The 23217-nt window shown below is 47.5% G+C and overlaps 1 protein-coding gene across 1 annotated transcript in view; it reads left to right on the top strand.

Moving 5' to 3' along the window:
* Positions 1-23217, top strand: part of SNX5 (sorting nexin 5) — a 43148-nt gene that overhangs the window by 4918 nt on the left and 15013 nt on the right. Inside the window, exons 2-5 of the mRNA XM_075925752.1 lie at positions 17414-17518; positions 20085-20195; positions 21341-21462; positions 22136-22259. Coding sequence (XP_075781867.1) covers positions 17414-17518; positions 20085-20195; positions 21341-21462; positions 22136-22259 — 462 coding nt within the window. The remainder of the gene's footprint in view (positions 1-17413; positions 17519-20084; positions 20196-21340; positions 21463-22135; positions 22260-23217) is intronic.

Here is a 23217-nt window from a genome sequence, read left to right as displayed (position 1 = left end):
CAGAGCGAGTTAGGGCCAGGCCAACACAAAAATTTAGCTCAACCTACCTAAGTTACTAAAGTGTGTGTGAAATCCACACCCCTGCCCTGAGTGACATAGTTAAGCCAGCCTAAATCTGGGAGTAGACCGCGTTAGGCTGCCAGGATAATTCTTCCAGCAGCCTACCTGTCTCCTTTCAGGGTGTTGTATAACTACTGCAATGGGAGAACTCCTCCCATTGATGTGAAGTAGTGAGTGCTATGGCAGCACAGCTGCAACTATTTAAATTTGCATGTACACAGCTTAAGACACTATTTCTGGGAAGCCTCCAATTTCTGCAGTATTTGAGCTTCCTTTAAGAGGTTAGCCCTTATGGTTGCAAAAACTTCCCATGTACACCTGTACTGTGCATCTGTCAATAAACTGGTCAGTCTTGCTAGTCTTAGCTCCTACCCAGCTGTGAAAACTGACTGCTTGATCAGTTTTGGTCTGCTGCTTGAAAAAGCTTGGTGCACCAGCCTATGCTAGTAGTGGAATTATTAACCAGGGAAGATCCCAAATGTGCTTGGTAAGGAGTAAGAAACTGAAGAAGTTTCTAGCTGCTGCAGGGTGTGGGTATGGTAGATATGGGGGGAAGGGGAAGGAAAGCACTACCAATGTTTATAGCTGCCAGGAAAATCTGGAAGACAATGGGAGAAAAGTGTGCTCCTTTCCCCAGAGATTAGGGTGGTTTCGAACCTATGACATCTGCTGGCCAGAGACTGATAGACCAGTCCCCAGACAGGTTCTAGGCACAACATGTTAGCAATTCCAGCACTTTTTTGTAGCTGGGGAAATAGTTGACTTTTCCTAGTCTGTGGATTCTCCTCCCCCAACTTTACGTTGGTCTTGTGGTTAGTAGGTTTAGTCCCTTGGGTACCAAAGGGCTAAAACAGAACACATGGAAAGTGGTTGGTTATGGGGGGGGGAGAGAAGGGAAGTAGAATAAAGAGAACAGGAAATGGAATGGAAAAGACAACATGATATATTAAAGGAAGGAAAAGTGGTGTGGCGCCAGGAAAGGAAAAGACATTTAACCAACTCACTTGACAAACATCACCAGCACTTTCTGGTAAATACTGTCCTACAGAACTCAGACAGCTCTGTAGCAGGTCAGATATTGGAACAGGAGTATATTTAGCAAGTACTGTGCAACCGATTCTCTCGTTCATCCAGGCCTAACAGTGAGTTGCATTTGAAAATATTGCCTGAATGCTGTACGACTAGACAGTTGCTGTGTTGCTAAAATGACAGGAGGTAGTACTTCAGCAGCAGTGTGTTACTGTAGGTGAGATGGTCAGAGGCATTGGCAGGCTTAGTCCTTGGGCAAGTAGATCTTGGGTACATGTCATCTAAGAGCACCTAGGACACTGACGTGGACAAGAGAGATTCCAGTACCTAGTGCCTGGGTTGATAATGGTGGAGGACATGAGGGGAGATTGTCAGAGGGAGAATGAGTGGGTGCCCTGATGCTACAGCAATGACTCCTGCTGGAAGAACTAACAAGCCAAGAGTAGTACTGTTCCTGGAGGCTAGAGTTGCGTTATTTGCCTGGTGGCTGCTGCTAGGGCTTGTCTAGGGACCTGTATTGCAGAGAGGAAGGGCAGGCAGGCAAGCAAGCCCTACTCAGCAGCTTTCTCCATGCTTGATGCTGCCCGTGTCTCAGTATGGTTATTTGCCCGAACCCTAGGACCTACGTCTAACTGTAGTGGTGTTTGAGTTGGCTCTGTCTAAAGAGACTGGCTGATTAGGCGCTTCTCCTCCCTGCCTCCTCTTGCTGCCTCTGATACAGAGGCAGCAAGGGGGGAGCAGGAGCCAGTGGGAGCCAGCTAAAAATCCGGATCCCCCTTTCCTCCCCCCCCCCCCAAGCACTTTCCTGTAGGGGGTAGGAGAAGCAGAGGTGCAGTGGGGGAAGCGGCATGAGCTGGGACTGAGCAGTGCCAGGTCCCGGACTCTGTGGTTCTGCTTTTTAAGTGTAGTAAGAGCCACCAAGCTCTTACTGTATTTAGAAAGCAGAGCTGCAGCAAACCCCCTTAATGACTCAATTAGCTTCCTAATTGCTATTTAACATTCCTGTCAGGAACTGTCCACGTTCTGAGTTGCATGACTGCACCATTGAAACACAGATGGGTACAAATAATGACTGGACACTACCCACTCACAGCAGCTCTGCAAACATCTGCAGGGCTCAGGGATTGTTGCATCTCACAGCTGGAGCAGATCAGAACATCTGTGGGGTTTCTCTTTGGACCAGCTGAATGTTCACAATAGTCATATTCTTTTTGTTTAATGGTTCTGTCCTGCATGCAGATCTGCTCATGCATTGTAAGCCAGGTGTTACATGCTGCTATTTATACTCTGAAATAGCCATGCTGATGGCATGGAGAGTCTAAAACCTCCACCTGATCTGTTCTCAAATGAGACTGGCTCCTGTTACGTTACTGTTACGCTGCCACAGCCCTTTAATGCTGAGAAATGGTTTAATCTTACCAGCTGCAAGCACTATCATAGATTGGCCTCCTCGTTCTGCTGCCATATTATCCAACCTGAAACACTGGTAACCCAGCAATAACACTACAGTAAAACTCCGGTGGTCCGGCATCCAGTGGTCCAGCACCAACTGCAACCCGGAAGTGCTCCGGCAGCTGCTTCAAGTTGTTAGAGTAATTGATTAACTGCGGCTGGATCCACAGCCGACACGCAGTTAATGTAACTTTCCTCTCTACTACCGGGAGGGGGGGGGCCAGGGGAAGGTAGGGGTCGGTGGGAGGAGCAGCAGGAGGGGGCGAGGGTGTGCCAAAGCAGCTGCATTCAGGACGTTCTGGTCAGTTACAGTCACTCCAGCTGGATCCACAGCTGACACGCAGTTAATGTAATTTTCCTCTCTACTGCCGGGGCGGGGGGGGGGGGAGGCAGGGGAAGGTAGGGGTCGGTGGGAGACCCCTCTCCCTCTCCCACCGACCCCTACCTTCCCCTGCCCCCCTCCTCCCAGCAGTAGAGAAGAAAATTACATTAACTGGGTGTCAGCTGTGGATCCAGCTGGAGTGACTGTAACTGACCAGAACGTCCTGAATGCGGCTGCCTGCCTGTCACCGCCTCTCCTCTTCCGCTCGCAGGCTCTGCCTCCCTGCAGCAGGAGGGAGGGTTTGGCACACCCCCGCCCCCTCCTCCGCTTCTCCTTCGAGACCCGCCCCTGCCAGAGTACCTCCTGATAGTCCGGCATTTCTGATAATCCGGCACCACCTGGGTCCCAAGGGTGCCGGATTATCGGAAGTCTACTGTACTTCCACCAATGCTAGCACTAGTGGAATTAGTGGTGAGGTAACCTCTTCAGAACTAGGTGGGCACAGTCCTTCTCACTTCGCTTGGGGGGTGACAACCTGGATCAGTAACAGTGGTGGGAGTTTGCCCTTCAATTCATTCTCCTGGCACAAGTGGTTAACAAATAAGGCTGAAATAGTAACACTAAACGGTGGACAGTGTTGTCTTGCTTTCAGGATATGCCTGCGCAGGGATTAAAAAAGTGCAACACTAACATGCATTGCACATATGTAGTGCATGGTCCTGTTCTTCTGGTTTGATGACTAGCTTAATAGACTGCTTATTAAATTTTTGGGACTGATAAGGCCAAGCAAATGCTGCTTTTGGAACTCATCTTGTGTGTCCTGACTCTATTCTGGTTGCACAACTGTTTACAATATTGCATAACCATCTGTCTCTTTGTAATATTCATCTGCTGTAGCAAATTGGTTGGAGTATGAGTTAGTGACACACAGGATATTGGTTGCATGCTGCATAATCCTGCATTTTAACTATTTTTATCATAGCTTTTGGTCTCTTGATTAAACTTACTGGCACTGCTAGTGATGTCCTTCTTGAATACGTCAAAGTTTTCCTAACTAAGTGTAAGAAAACATTGTCTAATGGACATGGGGATCAGAAACTTAAATGAAACTCTTTTTCTATACATTTAAGAACTCTAGAGTACTGTTTTTCTGTTGGACACAACGTACAGCTAAAAGTAGAAACTTGCTCAACATTTCTTCCATATTTGCTTCCTGACTACAATCTCAAAGATCTAGCAGCCAGCATATATGAAAATTAGATGCTCTTGCTTTGCATGAAACCAAGGTGGCTTTAAAGACAGCTGGATAAGGCAAAGACCTGTGATAACGCTTTGATTAGCATCTCATTTTAACAGGATGCAAACTGGTTCTTGTTCCAGTGTCCCAGGTAGTAGCTAAATTTCCTAATCCGTTCTTGCACGTGTTGAAAATTGATGAGAAATATGTGCCATAGATTCTCCCGGCTGGTGTCTGCATGCAGCATCAAAGCTATGCAAAGCAAGTTTACTGATGCAGTTATATGAAACTTCAGTGTGCCAAGCTGTTATTTTAAACTATGGGATAATCTAGTGTTATAATTTGAGTTATTACATCTAATTTGGCATCCTTAACATTAAGAGAATCAGAGCTGGCCCAAGCTATGGGCTGACCAGACGAGAGCCTGGGGTGCCTGATTGTGAGGGGTGCTGGGCGGGGGCACCGTGCGCCCAGGGGGAGGCGTGCCAGAATGGCTCGGCCTGGCCCTAAAGAGATTGAGAGTATTTAAATATGTAGAATCAATGTCCAGTACTGAGTAGGCACCGCATGACTGGGGCATTAAAGACTGAATTTGCAACTATGGTAGGCAAATGCATTTACTTTGGGAGCAGGAAGAGGAAGTGAAAGGAGCTGGGTTAATTTCCTTGCTTTGTCACTGACTTTTCTGACCATCAGCAAGTGGAGTCACAAAAGGACTCGGGTACCAAACTGCCTCTTCTTGCATCGAAGTCCTAGAATCCAGCCCCACTGGGTTCCATAAAACCCCCACTCACCAGTCCCTGAGCTGCATAGGTTCCTGAAGTCACTCTGCGCAGCAGAAGATCCCTGTCCGCCTTGTTTCTGCCTTGGTGGAGTCATGCTGCAGTCTCATAGCTATGCTCCAAAGTGATGCACGGACCAGGGAAGGATGGGTGATCTCTGCTGGACTTCTCTGCAGGGTGCGCTCTGGTGCACGGGCTCTGGGGTGGCTGGCTCACAAGGGAGCTTCCACAAAACAGCTGGAGGAGGAAGAGAATTAGGCCCTGGTAACTTTTAGCTTAATGGTCAGGGCATTTGCCTGGCATGTGGAGCCCACTGATTCAAGCTGCCCTTCCATCTGAAGGGGAAGAGAGATTTTGAGCAGTGACTTACCACCTCTCGGATGAGTTGCCTAAGCCACTTGGTTTGGGATGATCTATGGAACTTCCTGAGTGCGTCTCATTGAAGCTGTTCCCCTATGGGTAAGGGACTGAAAAGCAGCCCTTGGAGCAGTGACTGGTTCCTGGGGCTCCCTCCTCCCAGGTGCGGGCTCTGAGCATCAGGTGTAGAAGCATTCTCCTGCTTGGAGGTTTCCTCTCTGGCCCAGGCATTTGTCCATTTATTTATCCACAAGAACTGCTTCAACAGGAGGGACCGAGGGGTTCCCATGTCAGGCTGTCCCCTAGCCTGCTGCTCAGAGCACGCACCCGGGAGGTGGTAAAACCCTTCCTCCCAGGCAAAGGGAGACTTGAATGGGTGACTTTAGCTCCTGAACTCCCCCTATAACCTCTTCCCGACTCTTGAACCCCCCTATAACTTCTTGCCGAAGTGGTAAAACTGTTTAACACTAGGGGAGGATTAGCAGCTGAGACCCAGGCAGAGGGAGTTGTCTCCCTACTGTCTGGATTTAGGTTGGGCAAAACATGGCCTCCGGTCGAGATCCAGCCTGCCAAGCCTTCAGATGCAGGCCACCTGAACCTTCAGGCAGGCTCCCTACCTGCCACAGCTCCAGGCCACTCAAAGTGGCCAGCAGCTGATGCTATGTGTGTCTAGGTATTGTGTGCCTTGGGGATGGGGGGACTTGACACTGTTTCCAGTCAGTGGGAGCTGCGAATTGTGCTAGGAGTGGGGGAAACATACAGAAGTCCCCCCTCCTCTCCGCATAGCACAGAGGCTCATGACCCCAGCAGTCAGCCACTTTGAGTGGCCTGGGGCTGCGGCAGGCCACTCCTTCCTGAGGGCCCTGCTGGGCTGCTGGGTGGTTGTCACCTAGGTAAATGCCTCCCTGCCAGAGCCCACAGCTGGCACCCCATCTCCTCCTGCATCCCAACTGCCTGCCCCAGATCACCACCCAAACCTGCTGCACCCTCCCTCCCAGTAATGTCTCAGTAAGTGTTCCGTGACACATCTGGATTTGTCTGATTTATTATTTTTTTTTTGTAAGCAAGTAGCTTTTACATGAGGTGAAACTTGGGGCATGCAAGACAAATCAGACTCCTGAAAGGGGTACAGTAGTCTGGGGAGGTTGCACCATTGACCTGGTGTGATCCTTCCTCTTCTCTGTGCTCCACGATGTCAGGATGAAGGCTGCTGATTTCTGGGGAACTGTGCTGACTGACAGTGTCTTCAGGCCTCCCATTGCTGGGAGCTTGTGGGCTCAGATGTCTTGCAGTTCAGTTCCAAAGTTCCCTACATTCGTAACAACTGTGCTGTCCCCTTACCTGTAAGCTGGTGGCCCGAACTATGGAACTGAGGCGAAGACCTTGCCCTAAGGGAAGGAATCCACAACGTTTGCTTAGCAGTGCAGAAGAGCACCCAGTAGCAGACCAAGGCCCAGCTGTGCCAGGCTAGGAACACCAGATTTACATTTCCCATATTTATCTTTGTGTCTCTTCTGGGTTTCTCACATCAAGATCTACATGTGGCCCTTGGCTGCTTGAGGGGTCCGACTGGGGAGTGGGGTGGGGTGGGGACACTAGTTGTTTCTTAACCCCTCCTTAAAGTCTTAGATGTTCAGACTATTGCGATTACCCTCCCACCCCCATATTCCATTTTACACATACACGGATTCCTTTTAGCCTCCACTTGCGACTGGGGTAATTAAAGATTCCTTGGAATGGAAGTGCAGACGTGGTCTTGGCAATTGAAGAGCTGCCTTACCAGTGATATCAATTTAAAGGCTCCCCTTTTACACTGTTAGCTGGGACTCGATGGGCAAAATTAGATTCCAGCTCAAACCACATTTGTTTAGGGGCAGGTGGTGGCTTTTGTTCAGGCATAAGCTGCATAAAGGGTTATGACATGCAAGTTACACAACTGGTTGCTGTGCATGAAGGAATGCCACAGGATTTGATTATAGTACAGAGATTGAGTATGCAACCATGTGCTGATTTAAAAAGTGTGTGGGTGTCTTCACATTCTTCTTTTGAAAGAGAAAATAACTATAGTTCTACTCATGGCTTCTAAAGCTAACTTCAAGCTAACACTTTTTCTCCACTAGGGCTGACGCTTATCCTTCTGTGGCCAGCTCAAGTTCAGGTAGAACCTCCCTAGTCCAGTACTCTAACCGGTGCAGAACTGAGCCATGGGAGGTCAGTGTTGTCTAGCAGCATTACCAACACTTCCACTGCTTCTTGGGCTCTTAGGAGACATCTGGGGTAAATTAGAGCAAGTAACAGCACAGAACACTGAGTACCAGGGCTGGTGGCTGGAAACTACTTTATGGGACCATGGGAAACTTGGCTATGCCAAGAAGCCAAGTGGACATCTAGCTAACTGAAATCGTACTAGATCATGGACATTGCCAGACAAGAGAGTGCTGGACTAGAGAGGTTCAGCTGCATGAGTTGAGCAGTGAACAAGGTAGGTTTGCATGTGATATTTTCACATGCAGATCTGTATCCAGCCATTTTCCCTCCATAGCCATGTCTAGACTGGGAAAAGGGGTGCAAGTCTCTATCTCAATCCACAAGGGTGTGACCAGCAGTAGAAACTAGTGTAGACATGGTATAAGGTGCACTCTGCAGTAAACTGCACCAGCCTGGGGGGAGGGGAGCACGTACGAAAGTCGAGTGCAGACAGCTTTAAGCTACCAGTCGCATTGTTCACATGTCTGCTTGAGAGATCAAGGCATGTGGGTCGTTAGCACAAGACTGCAAGCGCCTGGAATGTGTTCCTGTCCAGTGGGATGAGCTTCTTGCAGATAACATCTGCTAGAATCTTCTGCCCTAATATAGCATAGAGAAACTCGTTAAGTAAAATAGCTTCCTGAAGATTCTAAACTAGCTTTTTATTTAGAAGTAGGATGCAAAAAGTCAAAGGGAACCATATAACTGCAGAAACGAAGCAGTTACATGCGCTGCAGGCTCTGCAGTATAAAGCCCCTGCCTGCCTTTCTCACAAGGAGCCACTGTGTAACGTGCAGGGGTGGGGAGGGCCTGGGCTGGCCAGGGATTGCTCCATCTGGCTGGAGCAGCCCCCTACCTGCGGTGGGTCCTGCCTGGCGCAGGCAGGGAGCTTTTCTAGCCCTTACAGTTGACTGGAACTGACAGGTATTACCCATTTAGTGATAGCATTTCACATCCCTATTTAGAGCTAGCAGATTTACCTGGGGCTCGAGTCCTTTCCTTTTTTGGAAACTAAAAGCAAACTGTACATGCTTTGCTGAAATGGGTTGTATTGTTCAAAATGTTGTTTTTTAGTACCTTTTTTGAATGGGAATTCTAGCAAGTGTACACTTCATCCCTATAAACTCTTAATTTGTTTTTACCAAAAAAGCTATAATCAGTTTGGTTTCCAATAACTGTCTGGTTTTCATACCTTAAGCTTTGATCTAGCTGTGCCAAAACAGCACTGCTCCAGATTCTCCTCTTTTTAATCTCCTTTCTGTTTGGTTTTGAGACGCTATTCCATTCCAGCGCATCCCGTTTTCCTAGCATAACCAAACCCTTACATTACTTTGTCTTATGACAAGAGGAAGCTGTATACTGAATTTGGTAGCCTAGCTCCTACAGTTGAGGAGTTCTTGATCAAACAAACTCTCTCAAATATTGCAAATACAGGCAGTCCCCGGGTACAAGATAGGGACTGTAGGTTTGTTCTTAAGTTGAATTTGTATGTAAGTCAGAACTGGTACATATTGTAGGGAAAACTCTAGCCAAACATTTCTCCAGAGCTCAGTTTTATTCTCCCACCCCTCACTTCCCTCAGTCCTTTATTCTCAAGCTGAGGTGTCTGCTGAGAAAAGCCGCTCCGCGTCTCCCTGGTCTGCTGGGCAGGGCGCTAGCTTCGCGTCTCCCTGGTCTGCTGAGGGGAAGCAGCTAGTGCGGGGTTTCCTCACCCCGTTTGTAAGTAGGGATCTGATGTAAGTCGGATCCATATAATCCGGGGACTGCCTGTAGTTCAGCTACTGTACATCTTAAGCAGGCTTTTGTCAAGGTACTACAGGAACCGATCACTTGAATTCATTGCCCTTTTTCTAGCCTCTTTTGGATCCCTTCACTTCTCTTGGTTGCTGTAGTGAAATAGTGAGTCATATGCTGCACATGTTCTCTACTCTCCAACAAATGCTGAGGGCAGTTCTCTTCCCTAACCATCCCCCTTCCCCCACTGCACTAATTTTTTTTCTGCAAAATAGCTAAAAATGACAGCTCAGGGCCATAGGACTGACTAGGTTGTGCAACATTTTCCCTGAGAATGAGCTGAAAGGAAGTTGCTTCCTTTGGCTTATCATTCTCTTCAGACTCAGCAGTTTGTATTGTTTTGCCTGTCAATGCTGTTTGTACAGAATAGATAAGACCTTAAAAGTAGTAAGCTCTTAATCATTGTATGCACCTCCAAAGTCTGCTCTTGTAACACCTTACCAGCGACTGAAACAAAACTAAATCATGTGGCTCCTTAGAGTAACAGATCTATTAGGGCATTCGCTTTTATGGCTAAAACCCACTTTATCTGCATGGGTTTTACCCACAAAAGCTTATTTCCCTGAGAGATCTGAGTCTCGAAGGTGCCAGAGGACTTCACCTTGTTGCAGATAGACTAACACAGCTACCCCCTTTTAGACTGAAACAAAACTGTTAATCCTCTCTTGCTGCCATTGTTGGCAAATTTGGAAGAGCTTGTCCTCTTCTGAGCCCTGGCTCAGTTAACAAGGCTAACAGCTGTGCTGTGTGCAGACTCAAACTCACCAGGCAGAAAGGAACTACTAAGCCCGATAGTGATCAAACACATAGTCACTGTTAGACTTCATCTGTTTGAACCAGATTAAGCATGGACAGTTTGTCTGCCCTTGCTGTATGGCTTTGTGTTCTGAACATCTATTTCCCCCCCCAAACCAACAGTGGTGTGCTCTCAAACTTGCAGTTGACATTTCCTTTGGGTCCCTATTAGGAATGTAAAATCCCATTTTAAATTGGTTAACTGTTTAACTGGTTCAACATTACACTGATTCAAGGGAGGGGTGGGCCACTCTAGCCAGGCTGAAGCATGTCCCCTTCCTCCTCCCCCTGTGGCTGGGCTGGGTCTGCTGTGGGCAGGGGGCTACTCCAGCCCCATCAATTAACCATTCACATCCCTAGTCCCTATCCCCTGGTTCCCAGCATAACTTCTAGAAAGTCAACTTTGAAAGATTTTTAGACTACTGATGCACTCTGGGAGAGTACGAGGCCGATTTGCCAGCAGTTCAGACTCATGGTATTCAGAATTGTTGAAGGCAGACTTAACCCAAACGGTATCTAGATTAGGGATGTGAAGGACTAGTCACTCCCCACCCACCCACCCTCTTTGAAGTGAAGGGGACACTTCAAAGCGGCAGGGCTGCACGGGGTCCGGGTCACCTTGCAACTCCCCAGCTGATTCCAGGCTCCAAGCGGTGCTGCCGCTTTGAAATGCACAAGGTGCCCAATGCCAGGTTTCTGGCATTTCAAAGTGGCAGCGCTGCACTGAGCCCAGGGTCAGCTGGGGACTCCCCGGCTTCAGCACTTTCACCTTTGAAGTGTAGCAACAGCCCAGCAAAAATGCATCGATTAGTCAATTTCCCGATACTTGCATCCTTAATCTTCTAGACCATGTGTTAGAGCACTTAGCAGTAGCAGTATGCTGTTGGGGGAGCCAGGCAGTTTTTAGAGTACTGTAACTTGTGTAGACAGTGCCTAATAATCAATGGCTTGAAGCCAGGCACTGGACCAGATTATCGCAGAAAAAGAATGGGGTCCTCAATGCATGTCCTGCAACTCCTTCACATGCTGAAGGTGTTCAGTGAAACACGTGTCTGGCTTTACGGTTTTGTCACAATTACAGAAGTGAAACAAACACTTCCATCAAGGCTGGGGCTGTGGGGGAGTGAGCCGTTGGGTGTTCTGCTGTAGAGTGGCTGATTGTACAAGCTTTCTTTGCTAGTCTGTCTTTCTTTTCCCTTCCTAAAAGGGCATGGCAACACCAATACCCCTTCCTTGCTATCCTACACCATGGAAAGCAGGGGAAGCGCTAGGGCTGCCAACCTGGTAATAGTTAAGCTGACATTCTAGCTGGAACCTCTCTCCCTGTCTGCCTCTATGCCCCCCATTGTTCACTGCTTTTTCCCTTTCCACCTCTGCCACCCAGGGGCTGGGAGCTGCTGCTGCCTGACGAAAAACAGATGGCAGCAGGTGATAACCCAGGGCCTCCCTTGCTCATAGTATCCAAACTTTGAGTGTCCAGTGGTCAATAGATGTGACCAGACCCGGTCCCTCTCTTTCCATCACTTTCCATTTGAAAATTGAGCACTTCTTCTGCACTTGTTAGAGTGGCCATGTGGTGCTGGCTAACTGGTAGTTATGGACCATGACCAGAGGTTTCTTTGTGGGCCTGCCAAGGATAATGGCTCTCTTTGCATTTGCATATTTGACAGTTTCCCAGTGACAGGTCTATCTAGGAGCAGGGGTGCCCTCAGTTTCCCTGGGTGAGGTGGTGGCATACTGACAAGGCGGTCATGGGGCTCGATTGGGGGCTTCATTTCAGAGCTGTCCAGCAATGTTTTTCATCAGCACTAACACTTCAGTGTTGAGGCTTGGGGTTACAGGCAGTCCCCGGGTTACATGGATCCGATTTACATCAGATCCCTACTTACAAACGGGGTGAGACAACCCCGCACTAGCTGCTTCCCCCCAGCAGACCAGGGAGACGCGGAGCGGCTTTTCTCAGCAGACACCTCAGCTTGAGTATAAAGGACTGAGGTGTGGGAGAATAAAACTGAGCTCTGGAGAAATGTTTGGCTAGAGTTTCCCCTACAATATGTACCAGTTCCGACTTACATACAAATTCAACTTAAGAACAAACCTACAGTCCTTATCTTGTTCATAACCTGGGGACTGCCTGTATATGCAAAATAGCTAATCTTGCCCAGCAAGTCGCTGCTGCTGCTGCTGCATAAAACTTGTCTGCTACATACATGGCTTTAATAGCAGTAAACAATCAGAGCTCTTACCTTGACTGGAGAGAGAAACATTGTAGGTCTTTGAGTAGCTAGGTGCCATGTGCACTAACAGAGTTCCTGCCATCAGTGTCTCCTGTGTGGGTAAAAGTCAAGAGCATCCACTACAAACTGCGCCAGTGTTGGAGTGTTGCTTTCGTTCTCGGCTCTATTCAGAAGCCTTCCTTTCAAAGGAGGATAGCCTTGTGGCTGAGTAGCTGGGTTGAATTACTGGCTCCGCCACACTACCTGTGGTAGGTCATTGGATAAATCCCTTAACCTCTCTGGCATGGTTTTCTGAGGTCTAAAAGTGGGAGTACTTCTCTTACAATTTCTAAGGAGACTACAAACTCAGAGGCCAGGTGCTCTCAGTCCATATTACAGCAGCGACTAGATTTGCCAGCCCTCCAGGGTTTACGGGAGAGTCTTTTGGAATCGCACTCCTCTCCTGGAGGCTAGTGTATCCTATCTGGGAGACTGTAGGCTGCTATGTCTAGTGAAAGCGGCTGTGGTCACTGGATGGGTGGGTCTCAGTGCACTGTCCTGCTTCAAATGCTAATTCTGCACCATCCATTGGCTGGGAACTACAGCCAATGGGAGCTGTAGGGGTGGTGGTAACTGTTGAGGGAAGCACCACCTGTCTGGAGCATGTACCCATCCCCACCTTCTGCACTCCAACCCCCAGTCCCTGAGCCCCTCCCAGAATCAGCGCTCCGCACCAGCCCTGTGCCTTCACCTGCTCCCAATTCCCTCCAGAGCTTGCACCCCAACACCCCTCCTGCACCTCAACACCCCAACCCAGGTTCAGCCCAGATCTCCATGCCTCACCTCAAATTCCTCAGTCCCAGCCCAGATTCTGCACCCTATCTGCCCGTCAACCCCATGAAAGTGAAGGATGGGGAGAGCTAACACTGGGGATGGTGTTGGAGTGAGTGCAGTGGGGCCTAGGAGAAGTGGGGGTGGGGGGGGTGACGGGCAGGGCAAGGGTTGTTCATGTGACTAGACAGCTGGCAACCCTAGTGGGGACCCAAATATGGTTAGGATGAGGCACTGAGATGTTGCTGACCTACGTGTGATTAGTTGGCTAATTACACTTGTCCTATCTGCCAGCAGGTGCTTTTCCCTCATGATCTCTAGGCCTCCAACCTGCATTATTCCTGTTGTCTTGGCAGAGAACACTCACATGACCTGCTTGCTGAGCCTAAGTTGGTGAACCAGGCTAAGCAGCAGGACATTTGCTTTTGTATGTCTCTAAATTTAGGCAGCAGCTTTTGTGGGTAAAAAAACCACCAAAGCTGATGCTCAAATTTAGAGACCTACAAAAGTAAAGTGGTTTTTTAACCCACAAAACTTTATGCCCAAATCTTAGGAGTTAAGGTGCAAAAGGACTCCTCAGTTTTGCAGATGGAGTAACACCGGTACTCTCAGACCTCTCAATTGAGATCACCACACCCCTTATCGAAGGAAGCCTTAAAGTGCGTGGGGTTGAGAAGGGAGGGGAAAATAGTTCAGTAGTCTGGCCCCTCTGTCACTATTTGACATGGTGTGTGAGGGGCAACTGAGGTTAAATCTGTCTGAGTGGGAAAACTTGAGCTTTGTCCTTTCAAAGAACGTCTGTCTGAGAATATAGGAATCTAGCCTGTACAGCCCACTGCTCTGCCAGCTGAGTAGGCTATTCTGCTGCTTAGCAAACTGGCACATGCTCAACTGAAATGGTGCTTGGTGCTAATGGTTACATGGAAATGGATGTGTCCTTGGAAAGGAGGAGAAACTAGCTTGTTCCTCCCTTTGCTGCTATAAGATGCATGGTACAGGCCTGAGACTTAACTAGGAAAGTCCTGAATTGTAAAACCTCTGGGAGGTAAAACCTGTCCCCTACCTGCTGATTCTCTGATTCAAAATGCATCTTGGAGCACTCTTATCCCTTAACTGAAAGGTTTGAAGGATCTTGACTCTATTTCCTGTAAGTGATCATTTACGTAGATCGGGCTAAGATCTCAGGCCTCTTTTAGAGTAGACAGGAAGGTCTGAATGTGTAGTAGGAAGGAGAGGGCAATTTAAAATATATGAAAGGTTTCCCTAAGTTGGGAAGAAGCAGAGGGATCCTGGACAGCCTCTTCCTTTGTCCACTCCTTTTGGCACCCAAAGTGCATTTAATCAGCCGTATTTCACTGTAAGGCAGGGGTGGGCCAAAGGGCCTCTGGGCTGGATCCAGCCTGCCAAGCAGGTTGAGCTGGCTCGAGAGGAGCATGCAGAACTTCCTCCCGCCCTGTGAGGAGCGCATGGCCCCTCCAAGTGCTACACGCGCCTCGCAGGGCAGGAGGAGAGGTCATGTGCTCCCCTGCCCCCAAACCCGGATTGGCCTGGGGGAGGGGCGAGTGCACAAAGCCGCCTCCTGCCCTGTGAGGAGCATGTCGCTTTTTGAAGTGGCTTTGCGCACTCCCTCCTGGCCCAGATTGGCCTGGGGCGAGGAGTGCCTGAAGCCGCCTCCTGCCCTACCCCCACCTATCGAGGAGCATGTGGCAGGGCGCAGCAGAAGGAAGCGGTGTGGGTGCCTAAGGGGAGCAAGGGGGCTCCCCACCCCAGACCAATCATGGTCTGTGGGTGGGGCAGCCCAGAAGCATCTTGGCCCCACCCCTTCTGGGCAGCCCTGGGGGCACTTGAAACATTTTTGAAGTGGCACCTGGCCAAAAATGATTGCCCACCCCTGCCGTAAGGGGAAGCTTTGAATATACTTGCTACAATCTGTGATGGAACTAGCTGCATCAGAGCTGGGTGTTGTGGAAGGCAAGCTCAAATCAGGGTGCCAGAAGACTTCTTCCATCTCCTGGCTGGCCCTCTGTGAACCTTGCTCCTAGCCCTAATGCTCCAACTGTATCTTTAAGGTTGTGTAAGGATCGTGTTTAAGGCCTCAAGCTCTGCTCTTGATGGTATGACACTAATCACTGCAAAGCGAAGAGACCTTTCCAGAACACAACTACTTGGAATCAGTTAAGGAGGGTTCATGGCATACATCTCGGTCCTGAGATGTGGGAGGCCACGGTCTTATTGGAGCAACTTGTGTAATTGGCTCTCCGTGGTTCCACACAGTTTGGCCTAGAAACATCAGTCTCCTTGGAGAGGTGCGCTATGTCCGGATCGAATGGTGGTAGCAGTAGTTACCTATTAACTGGAACCATACTCTGCAGTGGCACTGTTAAGTGCTTTCTAGGTTTTGAGTGGTGGGATGGGAAGTATGCCAGATGTGGTGACCGTGCTGCAGGGGCATCCCTGAAGATTTTACACCTTAAAAAACTTATGGAACGGGCAGGGGAAATAAGGCAGAATGGAGGGAAGCAGATATTTAAGTCTGGCAACGAATACCTTTTAAAACAAAGCTTATGGCATCCTCTGGCGGAAAAGGACTTGGGGTAAAGTAGTGGTGAGGCGAATAGCTCTATGGACAGGATGTCTGAGACTGGGCAGCCAAGGGGGCACTTCTGTGGTACAAGAGGGTGAGAAGAGACGGACTCTGTGCTCCAGACTTAGGATAGCTTGTGGTAAATGGTACAGATATTGGGCTTCTCCAAATGCAAGATGTGCACACATGAGCTCAACTTCAACTAAAATTTTAAAGAGGTTTTGATCAAAAGGAACACGGGTTGTGTAGATAGCTGCAGGATGGAGACGTGTGCTGGTATGGGGCAGAGTTAAAATTGACTGACTCCTGTCCCCCAGCACCTGCCTTTTCAATGGAACTTTAACTTGGGATCTCCCAAAGCCAAGTTTTGACTACCCCACTTATTCAAAAACAGAGCTCAAAAGTATCAGAGGGGTAGCCGTGTTAGTCTGAATCTGCAAAAGCGACGAGGAGTCCTGTGGCACCTTATAGACTAACTGAAGTGTAGGAGCATAAGCTTTCGTGGGCAAAGACCCACTTCGTCAGATGCATGCATCTGACGAAGTGGGTCTTTGCCCACAAAAGCTTATGCTCCTACACTTCAGTTAGTCTATAAGGTGCCACAGGACTCCTTGTCGCTTTTGCAGAGCTCAAAAGTATAATTGGATTTGGGCCTGAAAAGACCCTTGAGGTTGTTTCTTTAGCTTGCTTTTGATTACAGGCTCTATCAACACCAGAAAAGTAGCCAACTGACATGCTAAGAGTGGAAGCTGAGCAATGGTAGATGTCTAACTTAAATTAATTCTTTTTGTAAATGCATCTTTAAAACTGGTGGTTGACCATTGGAAGAAAGGATGACGTTCTAAACTTCCAACACGCCTAACTTTAACTTCAAAGTGCAGATGTTTGTAAATTCTGGTGTGGGCCCCTGTCCTGAAACCTCCAACAAAATTGGGGAGACCAGACTTTTGTGTGTCATAAAACAAATGGGTAAACATTGCATCTTTTAATGTATAAAAGGCACAAACTCTTCTGAAAATGTTGTGGGTACCTTTAAGGCCTCTCTAAAGCTACAGATTGTTTAAACTTCAAGTTCAGAAGCTTCTTGTGGTGTGTGTGTGGGGGGGGGGGGGGGGGAAATGGGGAAGATTTGTATTTCTTGTGCCTCTCTTCAGATAGTGTACAGTCAGGTACGGCAATGACACATCTGTCAAGATTTGAATCTTTTTTCAAGGTATTAATTTCTGGTTGTGTATGGGGATGTAGTCAGCTATCTGATAAGCAAAAGCTTAGAAGCAGCAAGGTGGGGGAGAACAGGAGCCAGTTCTGGGGAGAAGCTGGCTTAAAAGCCAGTTCCCCCAGCATTGTCTCTGCAGGGGAGGCAAGGTGTAGTGGGGACCAGGCGTGAGCCAGGAATCAGCCGATTCCCAGTTCGTGCCCAGTCCCAGATGCTGCATCTCTGTTTTTTAAGGCTCTTAATACACTTAAAAATCAGAGGTGCAGCAGGGGGAGCCCCAGCATGAGCCGGGACAGATGATTCCTGGCTCATGCGGGGTCCCTCTTCCTGTTCTTTAGCCTTTTAATGGCTAACCCTGCTGTGGCTCCCCCACTTAACTAGTTGATTAAACTAAATTTAACATCCCTAGTTCTGCACTGTCCCTATCCATTAACGTATATTGTCAAGTCGCAATAGACTACATTAATCTTGCCTTCAATTTTGTGTTTCAGATGAGGGCTGTGTCTGTGGATCTGAATATTGATCCTTCCCTACAAATTGACATCCCAGATGCTCTGAGTGAAAAAGACAAAGTAAAGTTCACTGTACATACTAAGGTAAGTTCATGGTGAAAGGGGAAGTTCCCTATACACACATACAGCCTTAAAATCCACTTAAATGAGGCAAGTAGGAAACTTACACCGTTTCCAAACGGCCCTACACCACTAATTCCCAGTTTTTAGGCTTTCACATAAAGGTCCATCTAGCCAAATATCCCGTCTTCAACAGTGGCTAGTGCCAGGTGCTTCACTCAATAACTGCCTTGTTCTGATCATTCTCTGATCTATGCCTGTCTAGGGATATTCGTGTGGGTAATAGTATAACTGAGGTTTTTCAGTAGTTCGTGCACCTGAAGCTAGCTCCCCAGGAGCGGGTTGGGAGCCTGCATGTAACCATGAATATTAATTGATAAGACCAGGCTTATTGGTTAACCATTTATGATTATATATTCACATCCCAGCAGTTGTTCACTCCCCGCTTCTGGCAGTCAGACTTAGGGACACAATGAGTGTGGGGAATGTGTCCCTGGCCGTTTTGGTTACTAGGCATTGATGGATCTGTCCTCTATGAACTTATGTAGTTCGTGGTGTGTGTGTGTTTTTTTTTTTGTTTTTTTTTTTAAGTAAAATTGTGCTTTTGGTCTTCACCACATCCCCTGGCAATGATTTCCACAGGTTGAAGGGGTAAATAATACTTCCTTATGAACTTTCTCCATACCCTTCATGGTTTCATAGACCTCTGTTATCTTCCCTTAGTCATCTCTTCTCCAAGCTGAGAAGTTCCAGTGTTACTATTCACTTCATACAGAAGCAGTTGTATACCATTAAACATTTTGATTGCCTTTCTCTGAGCCTTCTCCAATTCTAATATCTCTTCTGAGATCGGGTGACCAGAACTGCATAAAGTAGTCAAGGCATGCCATGCATTTATAATAGCCTATTTCTTATCAATCCTTTTTTAGTAGTTCCTAACATTCTCTTAGCTCTTGAGTGCCACTGCATATTGAGCTGATGTGGCTAGTTCTTTGCATGCAATGACTGCAAGATCTTTTTTGAGTGATATCTGCTAATTTTAGACCCCCTCCGTGTGTGTAGCTGGGATCGTTTTCCATTGTGCATTACTTTGTGTTTATCAAGACTGAGTTTAATCTGCCACTTTGCTTAGTCATTGCTTTGAAAGCCCTTTAACTCTTTGCAATCTGCTTTGGATTTCATTATCTTGTAGTTTTGTGTTTGTCAGCGAACTTTGCCATCCCATTGTTTACCCCTTTTTCCAGGTCACTAATGAATATTAAATAGTACTGGTCCCAATACAAAGCTTTGGTGAATCTTGGTATTTACCTCTGTTCTAAAATCTTTTTTTGTTTCCTATCTCTTAGCTAGTTACTAATCCATAAGAGGACCTTCCCCTCTTGTCCCATGACAGCCTACTTTAAGAGCCTTCGGTTTGGAACCTCATCAAAAGCATTCTGAAAATCCAAGTACACTGTGTCTACTGGACCATCTTTTCCTTCCCCTTGCTCCCTGCAAGAATTTTAGTAGATTGGCAAGGCCTTCCCCTTTACAAAAGCCACGTTAACTTTCTCACAAGTTGTGTTCAGTTTGTAGCGCTAATTCTGTCCTGGATTATCATTTCAACCAATTTGCCTGGTACTGAAATTAGGCTTATTGGCCTGTAATTGCCAGGATCTCCTCTGGAGCCTCATTAAATAAGCTTCTATACAGAAGACTGGAGGATAGCTAATACAACAGTAACTTTTTTAATCAGCAGATTGTGTAGCACAGGTGGTAGTTCTATAACTTCACTTGTTGAGTTGCTTCAGAACTGTTGGGTGAATCCTGTCTGGTCCTGTGACTTGGTATCAGTTCATTCCAAAACCACCTCCTAGTGACACCTCCATCTGAGAGGTCCTCACGCTTTTCACAAAAAGGCTACACCTGAGCCAATCTCCCTCACATCCTTTTTGCAGGGCAGACAGATTGAAAAAATTAATTTAGCTTCTCCACAGGAGTCTTGCCTTCCTTGAGCTCTGCTTTAGTGCCTCAATCATCCAGTGGACCTACTGATGGTTTGGCAAGCATCCTGCTTCTGTTGTACTTAAAAACAAAAACATTTTTTTTCCTTTTACTGCCTACTCTTCAAATTCTTCTTTGTCTTGCCTGTTTATGCTTTCATACCTTAGGGAGGGGGAGAACTGTCCAAATGTAGGATTGTTCTGACTCTTCAGACCAGTAATGCTCCTCTTAACTTTGCTTAGCAGCAATAGAGGGAAATTAACCTCTCTGTGCCTCTGTTCCCCTGTCCGTAAAATAGAGAGAATTCCTGCCTTCTCCAAAAAACGTAACATGTTCTGCTGAAAGCACTGTAAGAGCTAGGTATCAATGCTAAGAATTCTGGTTGGCTTCCATGGTATGGTACACTTGAGTATCTTGTTACTACAAAATAGCCTTTCACTGCTAAAGAGGTAAACAATGAAGGCTCCTCCTGGGGCAGCCCACACTAGAAAAGGCCGTGAGTGTGGCCTTTGCTTTTCAAATGGGCCAGCTATAGAAAGCCATGAACAAAACTGCTCCTAAAAGCACATGTGTACAAAACCTTACCACGTGATCTCCTCTCTTCCAGACCACGCTGCCAACTTTTCAAAGCCCAGAGTTTTCAGTTACGAGGCAACATGAAGACTTTGTGTGGCTACATGATACGCTTACTGAAACTGAAGAGTATGCGGGACTTATTGTAAGTGTTTGTGTAGCTGTTTAAGACTGAATTTTAGAGTGGGGGGGGGAATTATTCTTAGCACAGCCACATTATCTTGGAAGCTAGTGAGGACACTAAGGGCATGTCTACACAGCAGGGCTAAAGCCAAAATAAGCTATGCAACTTCAGCTATGTCAATTGCTTAAGTCGAAATAGCTTATTTTGGCTCTGTCTACTCAGCAGGAAGTCCAAGGAAGAGCACACTTCTGATTTCCCTTACTTCTCATAAAATGAGGGTTACAGGAGTTGGAGTAAGTCCTCCAGCTTCATGTTATTTTGACGTAGTCCACATCTACGCTACAAGCAGTTATTTCAACAGTGTTATTTCGGAATAACATCAGTTATTCTGAAATAACACTGCTGTGTAGACATAGCCTAAAGCTCACATCACCAGTATTTCCTCTCTTGGATCTTGACACTGTAGATTAAATGGGACTAACTTAGTTTTGCTCTTATTTTCCATGAACTGTCTGACTAACATGGGGGCCCTCTACTCCTGTACGCTCAGCAGATGGGAGTCCTGCAGCTACTGCAGAGTGGATTTGCCCCCACGTTGGTATCAATCCTTACCCCCAGAGAAGCCCTTCTGAAGAAGGTACCTGTTGAGTACCTTGCTCCCAGGACTTCCAAGGATTAGCACCTCTGAGTTGAGTGCTGAGGGACATTGGCTGTTACTTGTCTTTTTTCCGCATCCATATGAAGAATATTTTTGTGTACACCTGGTGTTGCACATTTGTACATGCCCCGGGGAAACAAACCTAACTGTTGGCGCTCTGCTAATCACTAGGCGGTATTTGAATCTCTCCTGAGCAGCTGCACAAGTGCCCAGCTTCCAGGGAATGCTGCTAGCATCTGGAGAGCCTCCATCAGTGTGGTTTGAGAGCCGTGCTGGTCATGGGATAAACTAGGCCAAGAAGCAGTATAGAAATGCAGGCCCATGACTCCACATAATGGCAAGGGTTTGTGGGCACTTCAGACAAAGCTCTATTATTTCCACAAACACTACACTTCATGCAACCTGGGATAAAAGAGCAGCAGTGCGTTGGCTTGAGGTAACTATGGAAATGCCAGCAGCCTTCACAACAGAGTGGTAGGCATTTGGAACGGTCTCTTGTATTGATTAGATCCCTCCAGCACCTGCAAAGCCTGACTTCGATGGTCCCAGAGAGAAGATGCAGAAACTCGGGGAAGGAGAAGTGTCTATGACAAAAGAGGAATTTGCAAAGATGAAGCAAGAACTAGAAGCGTAAGCGTGGGTAGTTGTGTGCACACACACACCGAAGGCGGGTCTGCCTCTTGATTGGAGGATCTACTTGCATGGTAGCACGAGCCCAATTAACTCTAATTTGAAGGGTATCGGCACCATGTCCCTTTTTTAACCACATCTGTAGCTAGAAAGTGGTGGACAGGGATCTCAAACTCATGGCCCATTGGCCATCCCCAGCTGAGCAGTTGCACAATCTGGTCCGGGAGTCCTGTCAAACTGAGGGTGCACTTGCTCCGTTTCCCCGCGACTCCCACTGCCGTGGGGGGGGGGGGGGGGGGGGTGCCCAACCACAGCTGCTGCGCTGCCCTGGCTCCTATGGGAATCCTCATGGCAGCATTCCTCAGAGGATGGAGTGCCTTGGGGGTGGGGAAGTGTTTAAAGTATTTACTACTTAAATGCCTAACAACCGTAGTACCTTCCTCATCCTGACGAGCTCTGTGCAGTTCAAAAGATGGGTCCATACGATTGTCCCATTTGCATAGTCTCTTTAGCCTCTTAAGTCTCTTGGCCATTCCAGTCTGACTACTAAAATATATTGGAAGTGGCCATGTGCCAAGAGAAATGGTGGTTCAGAGGCACTGAGCTTAAGCATTAAATGAATTTTGTGCAGTGAAGTAGTAGTACAGACTATACCTCTTCCCTTATCTTCCAGGGAATACCTTGCTGTCTTTAAGAAGACCGTGTCCTCACATGAAGTTTTCCTTCAGCGACTTTCTTCTCATCCTGTGCTCAGCAAAGATCGCAACTTCCACGTTTTCCTAGAGTATGACCAGGATGTAAGGAATCTTCCTCCATTTCCTCTGCTCTTCTGGGACAGGATGTTACGAATGCAATCCCTTTCCATGAACTTGTTCGGAATTTGCTGTAGCTATAACAAAACTGATAATGTAAACACCCTTGCCTAGGTAGAGTGCATGTTTAACTGGGGTGGGGCTGGAGCAGCCCCCTGCCTGCTGCAGGCAGGGGGCTGCTTCAGCCCCATGACAGGCCTGGGTGCCCAGTGGGGAAGGGCTGATCTGGTTGAGAAGCCAGAGCAGCTCCTGCCTATGGGTTGTCTGGCCCAGTGGTAGGTGGGGGTTAAAATTAAACAATATTTAACCCGTTAAATGGGATTTTGCATCCATAGTAAGCTCACACAATCAACTAGTCAAAGGATTTCAGAGCTGAAAATTCCACCTCACTCAAAGGTTTTTTGGTCAGCATTCCTGACAAGTCGCATTGTCTCAAAATATAAACGGAGACCTACAAGCCAGGCTAGATTAACTTAAAACGTTAGACCTAAATCAGCAAATGGGAAACCTTGACTTTTTTAAAGTCACTGATGCAGATCTTATTTTGCATATGTACCTTTCAGTTAGCTTCCGAAAGATGCTGATTCTCATGGATGGTATAACTTGTTATATTGTGCTAGCTAGGCAGATGCACTAGCATGGGTTCCCAAACTGGGGGGCATGCCCCCTGGAGGGGGCATGAAGAAATTCCAGGGGGGGCACAAGGCAACCCAGCCTCCCCCACATCAAGTTTTGCTGCCCTGCTCAGTTCCTTTTTTTTCCTCAAGTTTTGCTGCCTTTTTTGGGGGGGGCAGGGTTTTTTCAAAAATCAGAAGGGGGATGTAATGCCGAAAAGTTTGGGAACCACTGCACTATATCATGATTTGTCGAGCTATCAATTAGATGGAAATTGGTAGAGCCGTGTGCAGATTAAAAAAAAAATTGCATCTGCACCTGCAAATAT

Source organism: Pelodiscus sinensis, chromosome 3 (assembly GCF_049634645.1).
Source record: "Pelodiscus sinensis isolate JC-2024 chromosome 3, ASM4963464v1, whole genome shotgun sequence".
NCBI lineage: Eukaryota > Metazoa > Chordata > Testudines > Trionychidae > Pelodiscus > Pelodiscus sinensis.
Note: the sequence above shows the minus strand (reverse complement) of the source record. Positions and strands in the feature narration are given on the sequence as shown.